General features: G+C 50.0%; 1 protein-coding gene across 5 annotated transcripts in view; it reads left to right on the forward strand.

Annotated features, from left to right (window-relative positions):
* LOC106743633 (ubiquitin carboxyl-terminal hydrolase 2) overlaps positions 1-9800 on the forward strand; it is a 23229-nt gene extending 13429 nt beyond the window's left edge. For 4 of the 5 annotated variants that reach the window (XM_014617654.1, XM_014617657.1, XM_014617655.1 and 1 more), the window contains 5 exons: positions 2754-4107; positions 6685-6780; positions 7711-8063; positions 8463-8788; positions 8914-9800. In XM_014617654.1, coding sequence (XP_014473140.1) covers positions 2754-4107; positions 6685-6780; positions 7711-8063; positions 8463-8788; positions 8914-9230 — 2446 coding nt within the window. In that variant the 3' untranslated portion in view covers positions 9231-9800. The remainder of the gene's footprint in view (positions 1-2753; positions 4108-6684; positions 6781-7710; positions 8064-8462; positions 8789-8913) is intronic. The other variant, XM_014617658.1, reaches the window with a different exon arrangement.
* The last annotated feature ends 14835 nt before the right edge of the window (positions 9801-24635 follow it).

The raw sequence follows: 24635 nt of genomic DNA on the forward strand, positions 1-24635 counted from the left end.
GCCTCCGCACCCTCCCACCCCCGAAATAGGGCGCAGGGCGTGAGATCGCGACGATCGCGAGATACGAGACGCTTCTCCTCACAATGCACACGTGGAGTCGGCAGTCGAGATTTAGGCGTCGATAATACTCCCGCGGCCCACTTCGGCGACTTGAATAACGAGCAGCGCCGGGAACGCTCGTTTCCTCGCGATAAGTTTGCAAAATTACTTTTCCACGGTGAAATTAGATACGTAGTAAAACGGAGAGAGAGAGAGAGAGAGAGAGAGAGAGAGAGAGAGAGAGAGAGAGAGAGAGGGGGGGGGGNGAAAGAAAGGGGGAAGTTCGACGATTGAAGTCAGGAGATATATAGGAACGTGGACGTGAATATCGAAGTTCTCGCCGGGATGCGATTAAGATCGTAGTTTCTGTACACGGGGAAAAAGTTTCTTGGGATTTAGCATACGCGTTTGACTTGGGTTTGCGTTTTAATATAAATAATATAATTTAATATCAAATATTATTTTGTTTTAGTGAAAATATTAATGTTTCACTAAAGTAAAACCTGCTGTTTGATTACAGGAAATAATATTTATTTTCAATAGAAAAATGTATTTCATTATATATTAAATATTGTTATTAAATATTGTTTGTAACGAAAAAAGAAGTTCTTTAATATTTTTATAACATAATTTATTTTTTATTTCTTTATTTCTTTCTAATACTTTTTATCGTTTGTGACAACCATGATAATATTTGGATAAAAAATACAAAAGAAACATGTTATTTAACGTAAAGATATTTATTATTTGAAAAACTAAATGATTTTGTTATTGAATTAAACATTTGTTTATTTGCTCTATTTTAAAAAGCAAATTTGTTTCAATTAAAGAAATTTTATTAAACCCGAAAAATCTTTTCCTCTGTGTACTTTTATGCATCGGGAAAGTTACTTTTCGAAAGTGATTCGTCGCAGTAACGAGTCGTTACAGTTTCCATTACCTTTCTCGCTGAGTTCTCAAGACTATTTTTTTATGATTCGTTATCGTCCATCCCATGTACATGTGCGAAATGATGATAAAAGTAACTGTTATGCTCGTTATAGTTACTTAAAAACGCATTTGCGTTACAAGCTGCATTACAACCTTGACATTACGTTGACTAAATGACGTCGTTATCAAGTCGTTACGGAAGAAAGAGAAAGTAACGGTGTAACGGTGACAGCGTTACAAGTTCAAGTCCCTATAATAAGAATCTGCATACCGTATGTCTGATTTCTGTTTGGCTCCGCTATGTTTGAGTAAACTTTCGGTTGAGATGACGTCAAACTTGTCAGCTGAGTGACAACACTAGCAAAGATTTGTCGTTTACGAAGTGTGTTAAAAGTGAGTTTTGCACCTATTTTAATGATGTTTGAACATTTCTCGTATTACGGCTGTGAACTTCTAGTTTTAACCTAAATGTGGTGACTATAACGACGGTGTCCAAACTCTTATTATAGAGATCCTTACAGGAGAAAATATTGTAACAAAAATTACCACAAAATTTTGTAATACTGGATCATACTGAAATTATGACTGAAATTATTATGTGTTTTGTAATCTTCAGTGATATATTTCACGTGTACACGTCACTTACAGCATACAATAATTTCAATGATAATCCCGGTACGATCCAGCATTATATAATTTTGTGATAATTTTTACCACGATACTTTCCTCGTGTATTACAAGTGACGCGTTACCGCTCAGCTCTGACCTCACGCTTCGAAATTGACGGTCGTTTCATTCTGGCGTTTTCGACGATGTTCAACGACGCCGTGCGGCTTCTTCTCTGATAGGAATATCGTCAGCAAGTGCCTACGCTTATCTCGCGAAAAAAACGCCGCTTACCAGCTTCGTTTGCGTCACTGTAATCAATCCAATTACAAAGACAAGATAATGCTTACGTATCTACACAGCCACATAGACACATATACACACGTACGTGCCGTTCGTATGACCTAGGTAACTGGCATTAGCCCGGCAGTGAAAGGTCGAGGTCGCGTTAAAGCCTGCTACCTGTTATTCCGGGTCGAGATAGTCTCATCCCTTCCTCACGGCCGCTCTCGTCAAAGCGGATCCTATCCGGTCGTCGTGCCGCGATCTCGATTCCCCGTCGGGCCGACTCGGTGAAACTTGGCGGCGCGTGCGACGTGTAACCCCGCGTGGGTGTGTGTATCGCCGAGAGACCCGCGGCTATTATCTCCATCGTGGGTGAGAGAGCGTGTGTGGCCATATTTATCGATTTTAAATAATCGAGCTCGCACACGACGGACCGTAGTCGGCCGCAGACCTTGACCTTATTGCTAGATAACGCTCCATCCGTTTCTTTTCAAGAGAACACCCCCACGTGTTCGCGTGCTTCTCACACGCGTCGCGCGTGCATCCCGGCTTCCCCGAGGGCATATACCCGTCCGGGTGCGCGTCGTCGGGTCTGATGCAGCGAAACCCCCGAGAAGAGAGCGGTAGTTCCATCCGGGTTCTCGCCGCTGGCGGAAACCGGAATGTGTGTGTGTGTGTGTGTAGCGAGCACGGCGTCCTGAGCGTGCGCAAGTAGTTTCTCTCTCTCGTTCAAGCCGAGCGCTCGGAGAGGAGCAGCGGAACGTCTATACTCGCGCGGCGCGTTGCATAACGACGCGGGGTAGGGGAGAGGAGAGCCCTTGGCCGCGGGCCCGGCTCGGCGGAAGCGGTCGAGATGGCCGCGATATTATTCACGTTGGATCGCAATTTTGCAGGTCAGTCTCGTCGTCGTCGTACGGCGAAACGGGCGGCTCGTCGTTGACGTCGGCGGCGAGCGTCGTGGCTAACGGCACCGGCGGCGGCAGGTACAGCGGCTCCTCCACGTCGAGCACCTCGTCGTCGAGGGAGCGCAACGTCGAGACTGCGGCCGACATCATCAGCAGGTACTCCCCGGCCGGCTACGTGCCGAACATCCGTCAATCGGCCAGCACTGGCGGCGCCCACCATTGGAAGCACCGCTCGACCTCGTCGTCCCTCAGCGAACTGTTCGGCGGCGACGAGCGCGAGCTGGTCGAGCGCAGGGACCGTCCGGAGTCCTCGCTCTCCTCGTCGTCCTCCACCTCGTCCGCCGCCACCGGCGGGGGTCTGTGGTCGAGATCCGCCAAGAGGAGACCACCTGCGAGCAGCACGCTGCTCACCAGCGGGCATGCACGCGCGGACAGCGCCGCGTCTCTCGCCGAGGTAACCATCGACGATCACGTTAGCCGTAAGCTAGACGACGATCACGACGGCGACGTTACGAAGGACGTTAACGGCGACGACGATCAGCATAACAACAACGGCAACCTCGGCAACGACGGGAAGGGCGCCGCCGCCGAGGGTGGATTCGGCGTTAACAACAACGACGACGAGCGCGACGACGACGACGAGGACGGTGACAAGGACGACGACGACGACGACGACGACAATCGCAACAGCCGGCAACGCAACCGTCAACAACAACAACAACACCACCACCACCATCACCACCTTCGCCAGCAACGCAACCGCCGACCCGACGAGGTCTCACCCGCTAAGCGTAACCTCTCTCCCACCGGTGGTGGTGGTTTGATCGGCGATAGGCTTGACCTGTTAACTAACCTCGCGACTAATCCCCGTAACACCGAGCTGCTGATCAATAACAACGCTCAGGAGAAGAAGGCGACGCGAGGGGAGGAAGCGGCGAACAACGACGACGAGGTAATACGCGCTCCCGAGGACGAGGACGGCGCTCGCTCGACGTCGATCGACGCGATCACCACGTTCCTGCAAGATGGTCGCAGCACGGCGACCGGCGAACGAGACGAAGATGGCGACGAGGAGAGGAGAGGCGCGTCTTACAGCATGGCCGAGGGCGGCTTCAGCGCCGCGATCACCGCGACATTGCCGGTCCTGCAGAACGGTGTGAGCGGTAGGCCGTCGGTCACTCACTGTGACGAGCCCTCGTCGTCCATCCCTTCGACCTCGAGGAGAACGGAGCAGCCTGGTCTCTTCCCAACGGCCGCGAACAGCTCCACGGGCAGCCTGACTTCGTCACCGACAACGAATCCAACGCACCACAGTCTCTACCGCGGTGGCAACGAGCAATACGTGAGTGCGCTTGTAAGAGAGATATGACGACGCGGCGGCCCAGCATGGACCGACGCGGTATCTCGCGCTTTCCCGCGCGATTTTCCCCTTCCGTCCTCGAGATTTCCCCATCGCTTCGTTTTTACCGGCACGATTGCACGTCGGTCGATGCTGCGCGGCCTGCATTCGCGAGACGTCGGAGCCGGTAGCAAGTACGCAATCATGGTCTTCGCAACAGTTAGCACGGACAACGTGAGTATAACGTATGCCCTCATCGATGAAAATACGCTTCGGCAGGCTCGCAGGGGGGTGTTCGATCGTCGTCTCGAGCCAGGAAGGTTTCGACCCTCGCGCGTCCTTTTCCGCGCGGAATGCGTCGAGCTCGGACGACGCTCGTGCGCGCCAACGTCTGTGTTGTTTGTAATCGCGTCGACGATCCTCGCGAGTCGCCAAATGACGCGCCCGCAACTCGGGAACTCGGTTGCCGCGGACGCGTCGTTTAGCCTCCCCGTTCATTTGTTGACGCGCAAGGTCAGTGGCTCTCGGCGCGCCGATGTTCTCGGGGAAGAACTACGCCGCTGCGAACACGCGACTCGTTCACTTCCTGCCGGTCCGGTTACGAAATCTCCTCGCTCCGTCTCCAACTAAAGTCGCCTCGCGAGTCGCGAGTCGCGGGCATTGCTGCGCTTTATTAATAGCCCAGAGCTCTCTCTGTCTCTTTCTCGCTTCTTCGCTCTCCCACCCGAGCTCTTCGGGACACCGAGGCACGTTGTCGGTGGACTTGCAACAGTGTTCCGTGGTAAGCTACGGTAGACTCGAAGCGTCCGCATGCTTCTCTTCTTTTTCTTCGCGATCGTATCGATCGGAGGAACAGTTCTCGCGGGGACGCGACAATTGAAGCGAACCTGGTCTCGTCATGATCGTGCGACGGATCGTCGGTATCGATGGAGCGCCCGAGTTTGCCAAATTGCCCGTTGCGTTTTAAAAAGAAACAAAAAACTACCGCGAGCTCTCGTCGCGTCTCGGTGATCGAGCCGTGAAGTTGCGTGGTGGAGCCCCGGTATCGCTCGTTCCCGCGAAAATACAATATCCTGTCGGATTGTTGTGCTCGGTGAGGCAAAGTACCAATATCCGGACGCGCACCTGAACCTGGACATTCTTATTGTTTTGGTCGTTATTTATCTAAACTTCGATCACATGAATATATATCATGAATATATACATACATTTAATATACAGGATGTCCCCGTAACAACACCTGAACATCTTCATTTTTAATGATATGAGCAATATTTGGAGCACTCGAATGATTTCGAAGGAGGAATACCATAGGAGGCAAATTTTTTACGGTTTTTTTTATTTCTTTTCTTTTTTAACTTCGTTCCTTCTCATTGAACCGGCTGCACTAGCTCGCGCTGGTTCCCTTCTCTTCTTTATTCCGCCGAGTCTTAACTGTACATCTCTTTTTAAGTGTACACTAATTCAGTGAAAAGCGACAGATCACAGGTATTCTCCTTACGCCGGACACCCTGTATACGTATATTCTACGCTGAGAGTTTACATATTCATATTTAAAGGTCAAAATAATGAGAACGTGTCGAGGTTTAGATATATGTCCGGGCGCTCATCGGCGCTCTTACTTTGTATTCGTGAAAACAAGCGTGGGACAAAACGTGTGCATCAATACGTGCACCACGGCAGCCACGTAAGCACACCGCCACCGGTGAAGTTGCATTTTCTTCTTTTCCGTCGACGTGAATGATTAAAACGGACGCATCGCGTGCGGACGTCGTTCGTGCGTCGGGACGAGCGATCCCGGCGTCGCATCAGTCGCGGATCTCCTCTGCTCGGGACGTCGCTTCGGCGGACGGTATTCGCGCGCGCATCCGAGGAAACTGGCTTTCACCCAAGTGATAGGATGGGGCTTGTGGTGTTTGTGGATAGTGATAACTTTTGCGTTTGCTTACGCCTTCCTCCTGGGCTTCACGACGCCTTTAACAAACGTCCCCAAACCTATAGCCTCGCCAAAGGTCTGTTCGGTGCGCGCCAGTAATCCGCCGGTACTTTCCTCCGCGTCCCCGCTCGCTCGGTCTTCGATTATACACTCGCAGGTGAGTATCCGAAGGATCGCGAACACGTCAAGGCCGTGTATTTTTATTGCCGATCGCCGTGATTGCCGATCGCAATCGAGCGGAGCTTTGTGTCTTCGCGATTACCTAACGCCCGGTGATCACCTGTTTGCCTATGTGCGTGTGTATGTGACGCTCCTCCATCATCTCGGTCTTCCATTGTGTGCCTAACAAGATAATTACTAAACCGACGCGCGTGTGACGTGAGTTTTGTATTTTCCTGCGAAATATCAGCCTGACCCCCCCCCCCATCGCACTCCCGCTTATCATCGAGCGATTTACGATACTCTCGCCGATCGAGAAAGACGATTGCACGGATATCTTATTCTTGAAGCGAAGAGACGATTCAAGACAACGGTAGTTTTTGCGAACGATGATACGGACTACATACGTTCCCGTTTAATTGATAGTCAGCAATCTGGACGGCGATCTGTACAGCTATGGAAAATGGTGATTTCATGATTTCCAGGAAGGTAGTCCGACCAATAGATCGGCGCGCAACCGTCTGCAAGCTTACCGCGACGAACGATGCGGTCTGAACGGCTTACGGAATATTGGAAATACAGTGAGTGCACGTGTGTTTTTCACGTGAAATGTACGCGGTAAAGAATTTCGTGTAAACAATGGCCCGCTGAAATTTCCGTATGTTTCAATGATAAGTGAATATATTAAAAAATAATATATTGACAAGGTGAATAATAGTAACATATATCTATGCACTTTTTAACATATTTCCATGTTAAAGCAACATAAATTTCAGTGGACTGTTATTTACACAAAGTTTTTTATCGTACATTCGTTTTTTTCTATATCATTTGTTCCCCTAAGATGGAAATATGAAATGTTTTCAAAATAGAAAATTTACGCTTTTTATGAATTCCACGCTGGAAGAGAAGAATGAACATCCAGGGGACCATAAATCTTCTATTTTAATGTGAACTCGAGAAAAGTGTGAATTTTCTATTTTGAAAACATTTCATTTTTCACATTTCTGCCCTAGGAGAAAAGTTACATGCCATCTTTTTTTTTTTTTTTTTTTTTTTTTTTTTTTTTTTTTTNACTGCACTAGTTCAAGAAATTTACGCACAGTGAGGTGTGACAATGTCGTGCTTAATATGCTTTAAAAAATATACACTGAAGAAAAAGATGCTATGTTCAAGTAAATATTTGCTACAATACTAAGGAGTATTGGGATAATTTATTTGGATTAAGTAAATATTAATTACTTGAATATAGCACACTGAAAGAAGAAAATTTGCTATTCTCAAGTAATATTTATTTAATCTAAATAAAATAAACTACTTTAATAATTCTTAATAAATATTTGGAACGTAACCATTTTTCTTCAATGTTATACATTTCTTCAACTAGTGCAGCCAGTTTAGCTAAAAAGAAGAGACCAATGATCGATACTTTGGTCGTTGAAAGAAAGCCGATGATATCCAGCTTTCGGCACATGGTATACTTTACTGACTGCGTCATGCGATCGTTTCAGTGTTTCATGAACAGCGTGATCCAGTGTTTGAGCAACACGAGACCTCTGTTGGAGTACCTGCTAAACGAGCAATACCTGTCCGACATAAATACCAGCACGTCCAGCATGAAAGGCGCCCTCATCAAAGCGTTCAGCCAAGTGATCCACGAATTGTGGGAGGTGGGCGGTGATCACGTGGTGAACACGACCTCGCTCAAGTCTCAGATACAGAGATTCGCGCCGCGTTTCATGGGCTACAGTCAGCAGGACGCTCAAGAGTTCCTTAGATACTTGCTCGAGGGTCTGCATGAGGACGTCAACAGAGTCACCACGAAGTTGGCACCAATACACGGAGACATACCCGACAGTTACTCGTGAGGGAGCAATTTATATGTCATACGCACAGTAAAAAACATTTTATTACTTGTGTTAAAGTCGGTCCTTGTTAAACAATTTTTGCATTAAATTCTTAACATCCTTGTATTAATTTAACATATTGTGTTTGCGTTATCTCAACACATTTTGTGTTGTGTCGATATTCAACATGTGTAACTGTTAAAATAACATTAATTTACACTTCAGTGCCGATTAACGTATTAATTTCGTATTAATTTTTGTCATAATATTTGTGTTACTCTTCAACATACTCACTTCGTGTTAAATTAACACAAACATTTGAGCGGACCGTTTGGGAAATGTGTTAAATTTAACACAACATTTTTTTTTGTTTAACGCTCGCCTCGCGACGAATTTGACGATGTTATTCCACGCAGGGAGACGCAGAAAGCGGTAGAGAGCTGGAAGCGATATCTTCGTAGCGAGGACAGTATGATAGTGGACGTCTTCGTGGGGCAGTTACGTTCATCCTTGCACTGCACCTCCTGCGATCACGTGTCGGTCACGCTCGATCCGTTCTGGGATCTGAGTCTGCCGATACCAGCCAGGAGCGGCACTGTGAAGCTGAGTCAGTGCTTAGAGCATTTCACGCGAGAGGAGGTATTGGATGGCGACGAAAAACCAACATGTTCCAAGTGTCAGATGAGGAGAAAGTGCACCAAGAGCTTCAGCATACAGAAATTCCCGAAAATCCTGGTTATTCGTATCCTTTCCAAATGGAGCTGTTCAATGTCGGTTTTGTTCGTGTGGAACGTTGTTCGTTTCACCGAAGGATCGTAGTTATAACGAGATGAGAGAGATTTTCCTTAACGGGCCGCTGATGATTAGATTTAAAACGGTTCTCCCCGATGGAGCGTTTCCGCGGCAAGCTGAACGTGATGGTGGACTTTCCGTTGACGGGATTGGATCTCAGTGCCTTTGCTGCCCCGAAAGTTCCGGGCTGTACATACAATCTGTACGGAGTCGCGAATCACTCGGGTACTACGTACTCCGGTCACTACACCGCGTACTGCAAGCACCCGTACTCGGGAGAATGGCACGAGTATAACGACAGCCGGGTGTCCGTAGTGTCGGCACGGTCGGTCGTTTCCAGTGAAGCCTACGTACTGTTCTACGAACAGCAGCCTCACAATTCTCACTTGTAACCTTACGCCATTGCCTAGAAGTAAAACAACCATCTTGCCTCTCGATACCTCAGCCCAGCCTAGTAAAGTCTGTCATCTGGTATTGAAAAGCGACTAAACACTGAAAGAAACGAGAGAGGATCACTGAGTACGATCCGTATCAACGTCGGGTGTAATCGGGTGCATCGTGGCCTTGGCGATAATCGTGTCTCTTCCCGCAATATGTTTCTTGACATAACGTCGCATGTGTGTCACGTCCTTTTATAAAAGAAGAGATTTACGCGTTCCCATTATTCTGATGTATACATATCAGAATTATACACACGATCCGGTATATATACATCAGAATTATACGGACATGTGTCAGTGTGTGCGTATATGCATATATAACATATATATGTGTACATACATGCATACATATGTATATATACATACGCTTCGACATGAAAAAATTATTTCCGCTGATGGAGAGAATCAAATTTAATCTATATATACAAAATTATTTATTCGTCCTTCTCTCTTATTTTTATCTTATGTAATGTTTTGCGGTAGGACTTACACTTCTGTTTGAAATAGAACGATATATCCGTCTCTTGATTTAATTGCATGACGAAAGAACAAATCAACCCACCGTTTCGATCTTTATAGGAAACACGATAATGAAATCGTCGAAGATCACACGCGTGTAAGCGCTTCAGATGTCTAGTTACTTTTGAATAGACTAGTAGTAACACACACACACACGTCTCTCTTTCTCTCTCACACACGCAGAGACACACATACAAACACACACTCTTCATTGAACACGTGGCGACGTACAGCTATTTACTTTTGTAAAATATTTTGTTTAATAACCACAGTCAAGAGTTATTTATTATATAATTTATGGAAAGAGAAAATAAAATAATATATATATATATTCGATATTGACGAATATAATAAATATATATTATTATACGTATTATACATGCCAAAAAACAATAAAAGTAGAGCATACTACGAAAGAGAAGAGGAATTGATTGGGGAATGTTGCGTCAACTTTACAGTAGAGAAGAGGAAGGACAAAATTATCGATGTAACAACGCGAGATCACGACCGGACGCGCTTTCATCTGACGAAGCGCAATTCCCTCCTGCGATTGGCTGCGCTGAACGCTCTCTCGCCGAGGAACACTGCGGTTTCGGTTCGTCGATCAATTCGCGAAATCAAGGTTCCCGCGGTGTCGCACAGATGGCAGTAGCGTTACGTTCGCTCGCCGCTGCGCGTTTCAATCAGCCGCATTCGCTCGTCCTCGCGCGTATCTCAGATATCAGACTGTATAAATGCGCATATACCGAAGAACCTACGCGTGCACGCACTGAGCGCCAAGTACCACGGCGAAGTTTCAACTCTCCGTCTCATGGTAATCCTCATTGTCTCTCTCTCCCTCTCTCCCCCTTGCATCCCAAGTCCTCGCAACAGTTCGGCCGGCGTCCGATCGAAAAGCCGAGAGCGGCGCGAGCGAATCGCGCGAACCGGTCTACCGGGCGAATTCGCGATGAACGCATACGCCTGCATCGTGCGCGCGCGCACATACACACACGTTCATCGAACGAGACAGGAGCGGGAACGGGAGCGGCGGCCGGCGAAGCCGAGTAGTCGTCCGGCGGAGTCGACGTGCCGCCGCCGCCGCCGTGCGTCTCGTCTGGTCGCGCCGCGCGATATTCGCGAGGTCGTCTCGCCGGCCGCCACCAGAGGGGCGATCGGCCGTGAAAAGTCTCGTGTGTGCGTCGTCTGACCGTAGTCCGGCGATTTTTCACGCGGCTTCGCGCGTCACTCCGTCCGCCGTATCCCCGTAGCGGTGACACGCGTCTCTCGCGTCTCGAAATCGCGAAAATCCGTCCGCCGGACCGCCACTGATGTGCGCGAATCAGTCTCTCTTTTTTTCTCTCGGATCCTGTCGCGCGTTGCTCTCCCCGCGTTCTCGACCGACGTCTCCGTGGCCTAACCCGCTCCCCGCGACGCGAATCTCGTGCCGTTTCTACATGCTCTCTCTCTCCCCCTCCCCTACCTCTCCTCCTCTCTCTCTTCCCCTTTCTGTCTGTCTCCTCGCTCTCTTTCTCTCTCTTTCTCTCTCAAACACACATACAGTCAGTCAGTCTCCTTCTTTCTCTCTGTTGCCGGGCGCTCGTAGTAACAGGCCGGAAATCGCGTTACGGTACAGCCGGTCTGTCATCTTCCTCGGCGGCGGACTACGCGGCTGCCTACGCGCGTCGGCCGCGCGAATATATCGGTAGTGGTTCGGTAAGTGGCTCCGGTCGTTTCGCGATACGTTACTGGCCCCCGCGGTCCGCGCTCTGCTCGAAGGAACGAGAGAAAGCCCCGGGTGTGCGTGAGGGCAGTGATCTCTTGGAGAGCGGCGACCTGACGTACGTACGAACTCGACGTGCCCGACAGAGATATATAGAAATATATATATGTATATATATATACATACGTATATATATACATATATATATTTGCGCGTCGCTTTTCCTGCCAGCGCGCCGCTTCGATTCGCCGACGCGGATGGATAGGCGAATCCCCGCTGGATGGGACGTATCTCGACGCCGCACCGCCGGGACCGCCGGTGGATCGTGAACACAGCCGAGGTAAAAGATTCAAGTGAACTTAGCTACTAGTGCCGTCGTCTCCGCTGCCGTCGTCGCCGCCACCGTTGCTGCCGGTCGCGCAGCCGGCAACACGTTCACGGTGTATCCGCGCGGTGCACGGTGACGTGTATGCACGCCGCCGATCGCTCGACGGTGCGCGTCGCGAGATTTTCCATGGGGAAGCATCGCGATCGAAAATCGCGTCCCCTCATGCGATCACCCCGCGCGGACTTGTCGTATCGAAGTCTCGCATGAAGATTCGGCGTTTGACTTGCGAGGACGGCGATGCGCGATGTTCGGCGGAAACGTCGTTAACGTGAGTTAGCTCTTCTTTTGCTCGCAATTAATGTGCGCCATTTATTATCCTATTTGCCGTGAGAACGCGAGATACGGAGTGGAAATGCTCCAGGAATGATGCAGGTTAACCTGAGTGACCGTTGGTAACATTGCGTTCGAATCAGACGCTGGTGAGATATTCTCGATCGGGAGAGCGAGAGAGAGAGAGAGAGAGATAGCGCAATTTCCGATCTGCGAAAACCGCCTACTCGAGACTCCTCAACGATACCCCGAATTTAATATCCCGATAAGAGAAAAAAATTATCGGTGAAAAATTATCGCGGGGTCAGGGAGCTGCCGCTCTCTCTGGTTACGCGGAGCGTATTATCGACACGCTTGATCATACGAGGCCGAAGAAACGCGAGAGGCAGTGTCCTAGGTTAGGCTAACGAGATCGTAGACCGCGGAAGGTCACAGTCGCGTTGGACGGCCGTCCGGCTCCGTCATCGTCGCGCGCGCCACGGCGTCTCCCGTTCCGCCTTTCAGTTCCGTCTCTCAACGACCGTCGCCTTCCGACGACGATGACGATCCTCATCGTTGGCAGACCTCTCGGTGATGACCATTTTCCTTCTCCGCGAGGAGACGCGGCTTCTGTTGGGAAACGCTCGCCGAATTTCTCAATTTCCGTCGCCCGCTTCCGGCAAGTTTTTTCAGCACCTTGTCAACGAGCGATCACCGATCGATGTCTCACCGAGGTCTGTGACATTTTTGCACTCGCATCGTCCGTGAAGTCTGTCCCCGATAGTTTGCGCGACGGACCGTTACCGGTGCTCACCGGGAAATGAACGATTCGATTGTCCTTTGCCGTCGCTGCAATACATTCAGCCGTTAACTTTGTTCTCATGTCTTTATTAATAAGAGAGAGAGAAAGAGAGAGAAGAGAGGAAAAACATTAAGTCATTGTGACGCCACCATTTTGTCGCGTTCTTTAAGCTTTTCGTCTGGGCGGAGCCTTTGACCGCAACCGTCGAGAACTTTTCCAGCGCTGAATGGGCCGTCTTGCACGAAAGAGAAAGAGAGAGAGAGACGTTCATCCAAGTCGACCACGTTCCCGTCGTGCACGTCGGCCGCTCGCGTTTCCCATGTCCGTTGAGCTCCTTGGATCCTTTTGTCGATCTTGCATTCGTCCATTGTTCGAATTATGCAGCGCGGATGCAGCCTCGGCCATCGCGTCGCACCGCCGAAACGTATCCGGAACCAGTCGAACGGACCCACGACCCTTTCCCTTCGGGAGTTTTTCATCGAGGTTCCTCGGGCCGGGCATCCATTGGTCGGGACCCAAAGGAGAATTTTTCCGGCGCGCTTCTATAACCCTGCCCCCTTCCTTTCGAGCCGAGCGAGTTTCCCTTCTAAATGGCGGCACGATGCATCGCGATGCCGCGACATTCCCCGCAACGGGCTTTTCCATCAATCAAAAGATAACGGGTGGCCGATTAGAACCGGATTCGCCGGACGTTACTGCACCTGAAGGCTTCAGTAGCCTCGAAGAGTGCAAAAGTCAACCGCTTCGGTTTTACTTAAGTTATAGTTTTGAAAACTCGGTGACACACCGATTTTTCCCCCATTTCCCGCGGGTTTTTTCGGCTTTTTGTCTTCTTTACAGGAAAAAGTAAATGTGGTAAGTTTTCTTTCCTTGGGAAAAATCCGCGGAAAAAAATAGGAAAAAATTGTATAGAGTTTTTGAATGTTTAATATTCTAATAGCACGTTTTTTTCAACGTATCGGAGAAAATGTGATTGGATGCGGCCCTATGGTTTGTTTTGTTCATTGTTCTCGTAAACAATGCACCAAATAGTTAAAAGAAGTAAATAATAACACGAAACATTCCTTAAGAAAAAAGAAACAACACGTGCACATTAAGAAAAAGAAATTGAAATTTAGCGAATATTTCTCGTGACGTTTTCTTTGGTATTTATTGGTTAGAAAAAAAATTTGACTATGATGACGGAATATATAATTTTTGTGAAATTTACCGAAGTTTTCTTATTAATTGGTTTATTTGCTAGGAATAAAATGTTACTTCGTCGTATTTAAATAAACATTTGTTTTTATGAGATAAACCTGATATTTCACAAATAAATTTTTCTCAATGTGGGGTCGCATCCGACCCTATTCTTACCGTTAAAACTATACACTTAACCGACAATTAAGCCAGCTTGAGCGTACCACGATTAAACAATTTTAAATCTTCGCGAAATTTCTAATTTACTTTTACTTTTACCGTTCAGAAATTTTATTTTATTTTAAACATAATTTCTATTATTATTTATTCTTTCTTTCGTTCGCGAATAGTCGTCACCGAGGACTGCACCGTGGAACGTACCGTAACACACTCGACGCGTTTGTACTTTTAATAACAATTTCCCTAGCTATTAAACATTTCTCACGCGCCAGCGCCTCGCGATTCGTCGCTTTTCAATTCATACTCGATTTTTCCACGAAAATTTCGTTTCGCGTAGCAATAACGCAAGCGACGAAAGTTCTGCGAAGTATTCGGCTCGTGTTCCGTGACGCCCTTATACACGGAGCTTGATCGATTATAACTTCTTATATCGCACGGAAATGATAGCCCTCGATCGAAGTGCTCTTTCATCGACGTGCACGAAACGTAAGTCTCGTTGGAAAGCTATTCTCTGTCTATAGTCTGTCTAGCCGAGACGAGATGGACGGACAGACGTGGGTACTCTGTCCCCGTGGAGGAGGAAAGATCTTTTCTCTCTCTTTCCCTCTCTCTCTCTCCACGAGAGAGTACGTGCATTTGCGTGCGTATGAATAACGCTGCGAGAGAGAAAGAGAGCGCGTGCGTGCACACCTGCACGCATCTCGTGACACGTATGCGTGCGTGTGACGCTCGATCGCGCAGGTGTGCGCGATTCTTTTCCCCCTGTGCGCACTGTGCGTACGAATCGTCCGAGTCCGCGAAAGAGCCGCTTATTTTCAGTTAAAGTGCGTCTCCGCTTAACGAGCAGCCGCGAGCGATGTGCGGTCACCTCCGACACCTTTGCATATTTTTCCTTCCACCTCGGAGACTCCGCGATAATTTCGCCTAACAGCCGGTTAACATCATCACGACTCGCCCGATCGTGATGTTGCGATACATCGAGTGAATCTTATCTGCTTATAGAGTTCAAGTCGAGACATCCTTATGACAAGACTGCTCTCCTCGCGTGAGCACGTCGCAAAGTATCTCAGAATCCGAGAAAGGCTGGACAAAAATCGAATTTTCAAGTTTCCTTCCAAACTTTTTCTTTCAACATTCGAACGTTATGGTACATTGTCGCGAATGTCTGTTGTGTACAGTCTGTCACAAAACGGTTGCAACACTTTTTTTCACAAATTTCGGAACGCATCCCAACATCCAATAAAAGAATTTGTTTTTTTCAGTAATCTTCAGGATACATTTTCCTATCGGATACGAGGTGCGTTGTGAAATTCGTCGAAAAAAAAAATGTTACAACTGTCTTGTGACTGACTGTACATGACATGTAACAGTTGATTTCTGAATATATTCAATAATTTGGAAATATTTTCTCAAAATCGAGCAATTTCGTGCACGATATAATTGAATTCTCTTGTACAACGGTGGTACAGTAGATAGATATTCTCATATTTCTTTACACGCCATGTGCTAATAATATTCTATTCTACAAGAATATCATCATGAAAATAACGAGGTGTTATTTTAATAAGTTGTTTTAACCTTTTGCACTCGAGGCCTTTTTCGCTCGCGCGAATCAGCAACTCGAGACGATTTCGACTAAATTAGAAAAGCATTTTACAGGTACTTTAAAATCATTTATACTCAAACGTATATAAATAATAAAATTTCACCGATTCATTTATTTTTATATTGAATACAACAGAATTTGGTAAATATTACACTCTGTAATTAATTTTCGTGTGATATTTCGTAAAACAATGCCCAAGATGCATCCTAGGTTTATCTGGACACGTATCACAATAATATGTTACTTCCCGTCTACCGCCAGGCGTGTTACGGTCAGAGCAAACCTTGCAGTCCCTTTTTGGCCCTTTTAGTACTATGTGAAGCTTCCCATTTAGTCGGGTTTCATCGGTATGCGACGTCGACGCTTGCTCATGATACTGGCGACATGATCCTCTCAATTGCTCGACAAGTGTTTTTAGAAATCGCAAATGGGTGAGTGGTTTTTCCCCTTTTTTGTTCTTTTCTAGTTTATAAAGAATGTAGGAATTGATCAGGCAAGTTTCCATGTCCCCAAAAAAAAGCTTCTTTTTTCGCAGAAAATACGGGCGCCGTAGCAGCGCCGCTCGAGTTGACGCTTCAAATCGGCCGGGCGCCGTATCGGCGCCGCTCGAGTGCAAAGGGTTAAAAGTATTTTTAATTTATTTTTCATGCATTATATTTGTGCGTTTTATGTGTGCTCGCAAATCGAATTACTCAGGCCAGAAATGTAACACGACAGGGCACGCATTCTCTCTCTCTCGTCTTATGTTATAGTTTATAGAAGATGATAAGAAAAGAATCTCTCACACACACACAGATGCTCCTTGGTGTTATATGTCGAATATCAATTTCTTTAGTATGTTTAGACTTCGTGCGATAAGCACGGTTTATAAACATTCGAAAGCGTTATCCAATGATCACGAGATCAATACTGTTACATTTCATGTTGCATACTGCAAGGAAATATGTATCCATCTTTATCCTTGCGTACGTATCATATGATCCCCTCTATCCATAAAATCTTAATCTATGGGTCACCTTTGATGAACCATACGGTTACTCCCATCGGATACTTTTCTGAAGAATCTGATAAACCTCAGAAACATATATATGTACGTAGTTTTGTTACTTTACAATGACGATAAATAATTTTTGGCTAGCCTAGAACTGGCCGTACCTAGAACTTGGAGCACTACCCGTCGCAGCAGTACGATATTCAATATCGCACGACTCTGCAAGTTGCTAATCAATTATGACGCGCATTACAAGCTGCGGCTGTTGTAATTGAGAAAATAATTCATGCATCCCTTAAATTCGTTTGCACAAGAGAAGAATCTTAACAAACAAACGAGCGAGAAGAGAGTTATCGCTTGGCAGGAGCGTGTGTATGTGTGTGCACGCGGGCTCCGTTCGATCCGCGGCTGAAAGAAAGTGCGTGTGACCTGTGTATGTGTATATGAGAATATGTGTAACGCGCGCGTGTATGTGTGTGTGTTTGCATGATGCGCGCGCACACACGCGATCAGGGGTAAGATCACCGGAGGCTACTTCTTATTGTCTGCGCCCTGTCTAGGCAGCAACGTGTATCCCGGCTTCGTACGTGCACGCTCCGCGCACCGTGCAACATAACGATCATACGCCTCGTGTGTCGCAATCACAAGACGATCGTATCGAACGTGTTCACACATCGTTTCGAAACGATCAAGCCGTTCGATAGGTCGCTTGTTTCACCAACAGATCAACATTGGTCTCTGATAAGAAATACAAGAGAATCAGAAGATGTTCCTGATAATTCTCCGCGTACTCTCTCTCTCTCTCTCTCTCTTCCCTTCTCCCCCTTCTCGCTCTCTCCCTCTCTTCCCAATCGTCAACTTGCGCGCGCGTATACACACACACGCACCTTCGCGTATATACGTCGTTCGCGGGAGCAAAAGGGAGAGAGAACAGACGACGGGATAGACCGAGAAGGAAGGAACGAGAGGTCCCTTGCGTCCGCGGGGCTTCGGTGTCAACAGGTTTTATTTTTGCCCCGCGAAAAGGCCAAGGTCCTCTCTTGCCCCTACCCGTGCGTACACTCTCGGGGCCCTCCCTGCCTGTTCCCAGCCTCCTCAGTCTCGCAGCTTCCCAGCCACCAGCCTCCCGCCGTACCAACGGGTTCCCTTCGGCCGCTTCGTTTGCGGCGCCCCGGCGACGACGACAACGACGAGGACGACGGTTTCACGAGTGGGAATACTCCCGAGGGATGTTACGAAGAAGCTTCTGGATTAATGCTCCGTTGCCTCGAGAGAGTATAGTCCGATCAGACGGAAGATTTCGCGGGCCTCAGGGAATATCGCGTGACGAGCGGCAAGACCGTGCAGCTCTCTCTCTCTCTCTCTCTTTCTCGGTTTCTCTCTCCCCCATCCCCTGCTTCCTCTTTCGCTGTTCCGTCGCTGCCATTTATCACGCGGCAGATTTACTCCTGGCGGCGAACCGGAGACGAACGACCTTCTTACGAGCTATGGTACGATTCAAGATCTCGATTACCGAGTCGCTCGTCGTTCACGTCCGGAAGATCCTCCGGGAACTACGCGACCATCTCCCACATCCTTGCATGAGAGTTATCATTCTCGGCGGTCTCCGCCTCGATGGTACGAAGTCATGTAGGTTCACGCGCGAAATCAAGGGGAGAAATTGGAATAGTAGCGACTAGAATGAACTCGAAGAGTGGACGGATCGCAATGAGAGCGGTGCTCGCGAGAAAAAGACGCGTTCTCTCCCGATAAGTCGAGCGTGTAGCAACCCGCGAGAACATATCGCGGTAAGTTACCGAGCTTGCACGGCGATAAATTTTCAAGAAGGAGGAGGAGAGAAGAAGAAGAAGAAGAGGAGTAGCCGGTACTGTAGATGCAGCCGCCGCCGCAGCCTCCCGTGGCTACAGCGACGTCGACAGCAACGGCTCGGCGACGTGCAGGAGGCGCACAGCGGCGGGGGTGGCACCGGTTGGAGGAAGCAGTCGCCAGCGAAAGAGGGACGAGAGAGGGAGGAAAATGAGAGGGAGAGCGAGAGAGAAACAGTGAACGACGGAGAGAGGGAAAGAAAGAGAGAGAGAGAGAGAGAGAGAGAAACTGCTGACGGGAAGGGAGGAGGAGGGGGAGGAAGCGAGTGCAGCGGCCTGGCCGTCTATATTCCGCGTGACTATAGGCGGTCCGGCTAGAGGCTAGAGTCCGCGTATAATGTATTCTCGAATATCGTGCACTCTCTCGTGATCGATATAAGCTCCGACGCGAGCCGGAGATGCACGAAGACCCACCACCTCCTCCTCCTCTTCCTACTCCTCATCCTCCTCCTCTTTCCTCGGAGCCGCCCGCCTCTCCTCTCTCCACCCTGTGTTTTTTCGCGCGGAGTGCAACGCACGCCGGATCGCGAGAACTGCATCGAGTCTCTCTCTCTCTCTCTCTCGCGATTATCCGTGACAATGGAGGCAGAAGGGGAAGAATTCCGTTGACTGAACGAAGAAGGGAGCTGGAGGAATGAATGTATAATCTGTTGAGAATCATCTAAACTCTGGTATTAAGGCTACTAGCGATGCTTTTGTTCGATCCGGCCGATCGATGCAGCAGACGTAACGATCTCCGCTCGAGGAGCGAATCCGATGCAATCGGCCGATCCGAGTACGCTCGACGAGCCTCGTCGTGTGCTCTGAGGAACTGTTCAACGAGAACGTTGACATTCGAACGATGCGTCGCGAAACGGACGCGCTTCGACGTTGACTTGCGTGTCAAATTTCGCGCACTTCGCGTATCGTGACAATGCTCCCCCGACGGTAAAAACTTCGAGAAACCCGGCCGATCGGTTTCGTTTGTCATTCATGAATTAACACGAATGAACTTCGTGCGAACGGCGGAGCGACGAGAGGCGGCCGCGATTTCGCAAAGTTTTTGCAACGTGAGACGTGCTGGACGTCGCATAGAGGGAATCGCGGAGGCGGGTCAAACGTTGTTTATATATCCGCGCGCGCGGGATTACGCGCGATGCTTGAACGGGTACGCAGAGGATTATTTACCTAGAACTTTACTAAAGAAGTCAACCGCTGACACGCGCTATCTCCCCTCTCGCGCGCGCTGTGCACGAGGCGCAGCGGCGTTGCATCAAATATTTACAGTCCGGTTATTTCTGCCGGAACGCGCCGGGCCCGATTAATTCGACATCGGGACGCGGAATGCGATTAAAAACAGGATGCGAACGTCCTGTTCGATTCCTCGCCTTTCGCTCACGAGGAAACGCACAAATTCACTCTCTCTCTCTCTCTCTCTTTATCGTGCAATTTTGAAACGTTTCCCAAGGTCGAACAATCGACTCGTGATAACGCGATACGGAGTGCTCTTTTTTTTCACGCACGACAGCCGAGCCAAGACGTCGTGTTTACGAACATCTCGCGCACAGTGAGGTGATATTGCACGGAAGTGCGCGATATCGGAATATTTGATTATTTGCGATCGGTATTTAACCGTTTTTGGCAACGTGATATCTGATCGAATAGTGATAAGGTTTTATTGTTGAATTACGTAATCTCGGGGACGCAAATAATTCGCTCGATTCCTTACGCGCGACCTCGAGCGCAGTTTTCTTCTCCTTTTTCAAGACCGTTGAACGGGGGATAGGAGAGGGAGACGCAGAGAGCGAGAGGAGAGAGAGAGAGAGAATGACGGAGGGCAAGAGAGGGAAGACGGGGGAGGAGGGGGAGAAAATCGGTGTGGGGCAGGAAAGAGGCCACGATGCACGTTTCAGAAAACTGGCCGCCATGTCAGCCTCTATCTCTCCCACCCCCGAAGAACGCCATCGCCACCGCCTGTATGCACCAGAGCCGCGAGATATCGTCCGTTGCACTTTTCAGGCTCGCGTGCGAGAACGTGAATACGCAGAAAGAGAACGAGAAAGGGTGGAAAAGAAAGAATCGAAGAGTGGTCCAACGAAAGAGCGTGGAGGGGAAAAGGGGAGAGAGAGAGAGAGAGTGAGACTTGGTCCGTTCGTCCTGTGCGCGCGGGGGAAAAATAAAATCGTTAAGCGGCCGTTCTGTAATGTTGCGAATGACGGCTCACGAGGAGTAACCGAGCGAGAGAGCGTTCGAACCCTCGCTCTCCTACCGTTTCGGGTTACTGCGCGAGACATTATCGCTCGTTTGCGAATTGACTTTTATTGCCGTGGCGCGTTACGTGCATCGCCGTGCATCGGGAGCGTGAATCGCACGAGTGAGCGAGCGAGCGAGCGAACGAGAGAGAGAGAGAGAGAGAATAACGAAATCACTGTCAAACCGCTATAGTGCATGTACATGCAAGAGAACGATTCGAGACGAAGTCGAGAGGATGACGTGCGGGTCCTCTTTGGTTACCTTTCGACGGCCGCGGAAGCGCCTTCGCCGGCTTATTACATCTGATTATTACACCTAACAAGCTAGAGCAGAAATCGTAGTTAGCGATCGTCCAGCCGGAAATTGTCCGCTACATTTCTACCTTCGCTACCTGTCCCCTCCCCCTCTCGTCCTTCGAAAGAACAAGTGGTGGAAGAAACTAATAGCGATAATTAGACAGCGGTGGGAACTTGTGCTCCTCGCGGTTGCGGTATCGGCGCGTCGTCGCATCGGCGCGGTCAGCTCGCGTCCGAAGTCGCTCTCTCATGGAAAAGCTGGTCGAGGTCGACGGGAGCCGCGTGTCGTTTCTATCACGACGTCGGCGTCAGGGACGACGACGTCGCGAATGCGACGGGACGGCACGGAACGGGGATTTTCGATCAGCGTGCACGCCGGCTGATTTTCGAAGGCGACCTTAGGCGGGATAACGGGCTCTCCTCTCCCACTCATTGCAGCGAGCTGGCAACGCCATTGGCAAACGGCAACGCTGGCCGTTCGTTCGATCGTAGGAGGGGTAAACGGGGGATGGAACGGCGGGACGAGCGGTGCGCAGCGAAGTGGGGCCCCCGGTGTGCGTTTCGACTGTTGCCCCTCGCTCCCTACGCCGTTGGCACTGAATTTCGCACCGTCGAAAAAGGGCTACGAAGAGGAGAGGAAGGGTCGAAGGAAGCGACGCGAGGGGTTGGGAGGGAAGAGAGAGAGAGAGAGAGAGAAGGCAGACGAGGAAGGCAAGGAAAGGCAAGACAGACCATGTGCGCGTTCAGAGGCGAAACTTCGAACGCGTTCCTCGGCTTCTCCTTCGATTCTCCTTCGCGCCTGAATTCGTTGCTGCGCGAGTACAATTGCCTTCCTCTCGTTCTCTCATTCTCTCTAGCTATCTCTTTCACTTGCCCTGTCTTTCTATTCTCTCTCTCTCTCTGCCCGCGGAAAAGCAAATTCTCTTCCGTGTCACTGAACCCGTCGGCGCGGCCGTCTGACCCCGTCGTCGTCGTCGTCGTTCGGTTTTTCCGCACGACGAGGTGCCTCGACCTCGTCCCTCGTCCGGATGTGGAATGAGTGGCTGCTACTCCCCCTCTTTTCTCGACCCCGTGCCACGTACCGCATACCCCGTGTTGCGTCGTCGAATTGAGTCGTCCTCGTGACGCGACGCGACGTGGTGCGTCCTCCGCGAAACCTGTTAATTAATCGCCGTGCCTGCGAGGAAAATCGCGCTGAAAGGTAGGGAGAGGGGGGAAGAAGGAGGGAGGAGGAAGGAGAACAGGAGGTCACAATTCGGCCAGTGGCTCGACGCCGATGTCGGACTTGACGCTGCTCCTCGATCAAGTATTTACGTGCCACTTTAGCGAGGATACTTTTCGAGTACGCTCGATAGGATCCCTTCGCACGCGCACACACCCACACACACAACGCGTGCCCGCCGCTTCTCCTTTCGCATCGACTCGCGATTAACTCCCGATCCTGCCGATCGAAGCGGATAGGCCGATTAACGGAACGCGTTTATACACTGCCCCATGTAAATTTGATCTCCGAGTGGGTGAGCGAGCGTGTAGGAGTCACCTTCCACGCGAAGGTTCTCGACTTCTCCCGATCCGGCTGATCGCTCGCCCGCGCGCTGCTCCGCGCGCGTATTAACCAGCCCATTGAACAATCGTTCGTATCGACGCTCGGCTGGCGGATTTTCTCGAGTGAAAAAAAAAGCCATCGTCCTCCAAAGGCCACCCCCGTGGTCGAGGCCGCCGGTGGGAGAGACCGACCATCGAGGCCAGTCGTCCGTCCGTCGACGGTCGGTCCGTCCGTCCGTCGACCATTCGGGATCATCGCGAGTCTCTCGTCGCGCGCGCGACCGCGAGGAAGGCCTCTCGCGGGACATTGGCCTCGGCAAGAGCCAATAAAATCCCTCTTGGTATCGGGTAAGCGACACTCTCCCGCTCTTTCTGCTTTCGCTTACCCCCTCCTTCGCACACCTTCCTCCCTCCTCTCTCTTTCTCCCCCTTCTCTCCCTCCCTCTCTCTCTTTCTCTCTGCGCTCTAGCCACCAGGAAAAGCCCGAAGCTCGATGTGATGCGACCGACCCCCTGACACGTCCAGAACACGAATGCACCGCGCGCGAAAGAGCGACTCCACGTCCGCCGCGAGTCGTGCGCGTCAAGGTGGCCGGCTCCGCTCCGCGCGGAGCAGTGCGCTCCGCCGCTTGACTCCGGCTCGGCTCGGCTCCGCTCGGTGCGCAGCGCGGCGCGACAGTTTCGCCAGGCAGTTCCTCCGTTCACCTCGATCGTCGTCCTCGTCGCCGTCGTCGTTCCTCCCGTCCATCGCACCGCCTCGCAGCGCGGCGCAGCACCCGTCTGTTCGTTCGTTCGTCCGCGTACGGTGTGCCCGGGCTGCGGCATACAGTCTGTCGCCGTTTGTCATCGCCAAAGGTTAGTCCTTCCTCTCTCACGTCGTCGTCGCACCTTTGCCGATGCGCCTTTCATCAGCCGACACGCGCGTACGTGCGTGATCCGACGTGTAGAAGCTGCAACGCCACTCGTGTAAGGGAGAGAGAGAGAGAGAAAAGAGAGAGGGAGGGAGAGTTTCCGATGCGGAGATTCGTCGCGAAGTGTGACGGCGTTGCTGCCTGTCGTCGTCGTTACTGCCGCCGCTACCGTCGTCGTCGTCGTCCAATCGATGCTTTAACGCGAAGCGCGATCCCGGTGTGTGCATCGTGAGAGACGACTACGACCGACGCGTACCTGTGCGTGTTCCAGTGCTAGTGTGAGTCTGCTGCACAGTGAATGCCAACGCCGGCGGCGATGTATAGTTGCAACGGTGGTGTACGTCTTTGGTCTCTCCGTTTCTCTCTCTCTTTCCTCCTCCCCCTCACTCTTTCTCTCTCATATTCGAATTCAGTTCGATTATTTCTCCGCGATGCGAGTGATCATCGTCGACGGTGGTCTTCTATATTTTCCTCGCGCTTACGATTTAATAATTCGCGAGTGCGTGACAATTGTGAGTACATGTGTGTGCATGCGTATGTGTGTGTGCGCGCAATTGGGAGTACGTCGATACGACGAAATTACGCCGATGCGAGAGACGGACTCGAGAAGACTGCACTCGGCGAGAGGAACGAAAGTGCGAGCCGCCAAGAAGAGAGTCTCGGTGACCGCTGCTGCATTATCGATGACCGCGTTCTCCTCCCTCTCTCTCCCGCCTATCTGTCTGTCTTGCTACCTGGCTAGGTAGCTGGCTAGATGCGCTTCTGTCGCGATCGAACCGACCTTCCGCGTTGCGATACTATTTTGCGAAAACTGCTCCTCGCGTCCCGGCGATAACCGTTGCAGCAGGCTTTTTTCCGACCCCCGATCTCTCTCTCTCTCCCCCTCCCCCCCT

The sequence above is a fragment of the Dinoponera quadriceps genome, unplaced genomic scaffold, assembly GCF_001313825.1.
Source record: "Dinoponera quadriceps isolate SergipeBrazil2010 unplaced genomic scaffold, ASM131382v1 scaffold1115, whole genome shotgun sequence".
NCBI lineage: Eukaryota > Metazoa > Arthropoda > Insecta > Hymenoptera > Formicidae > Dinoponera > Dinoponera quadriceps.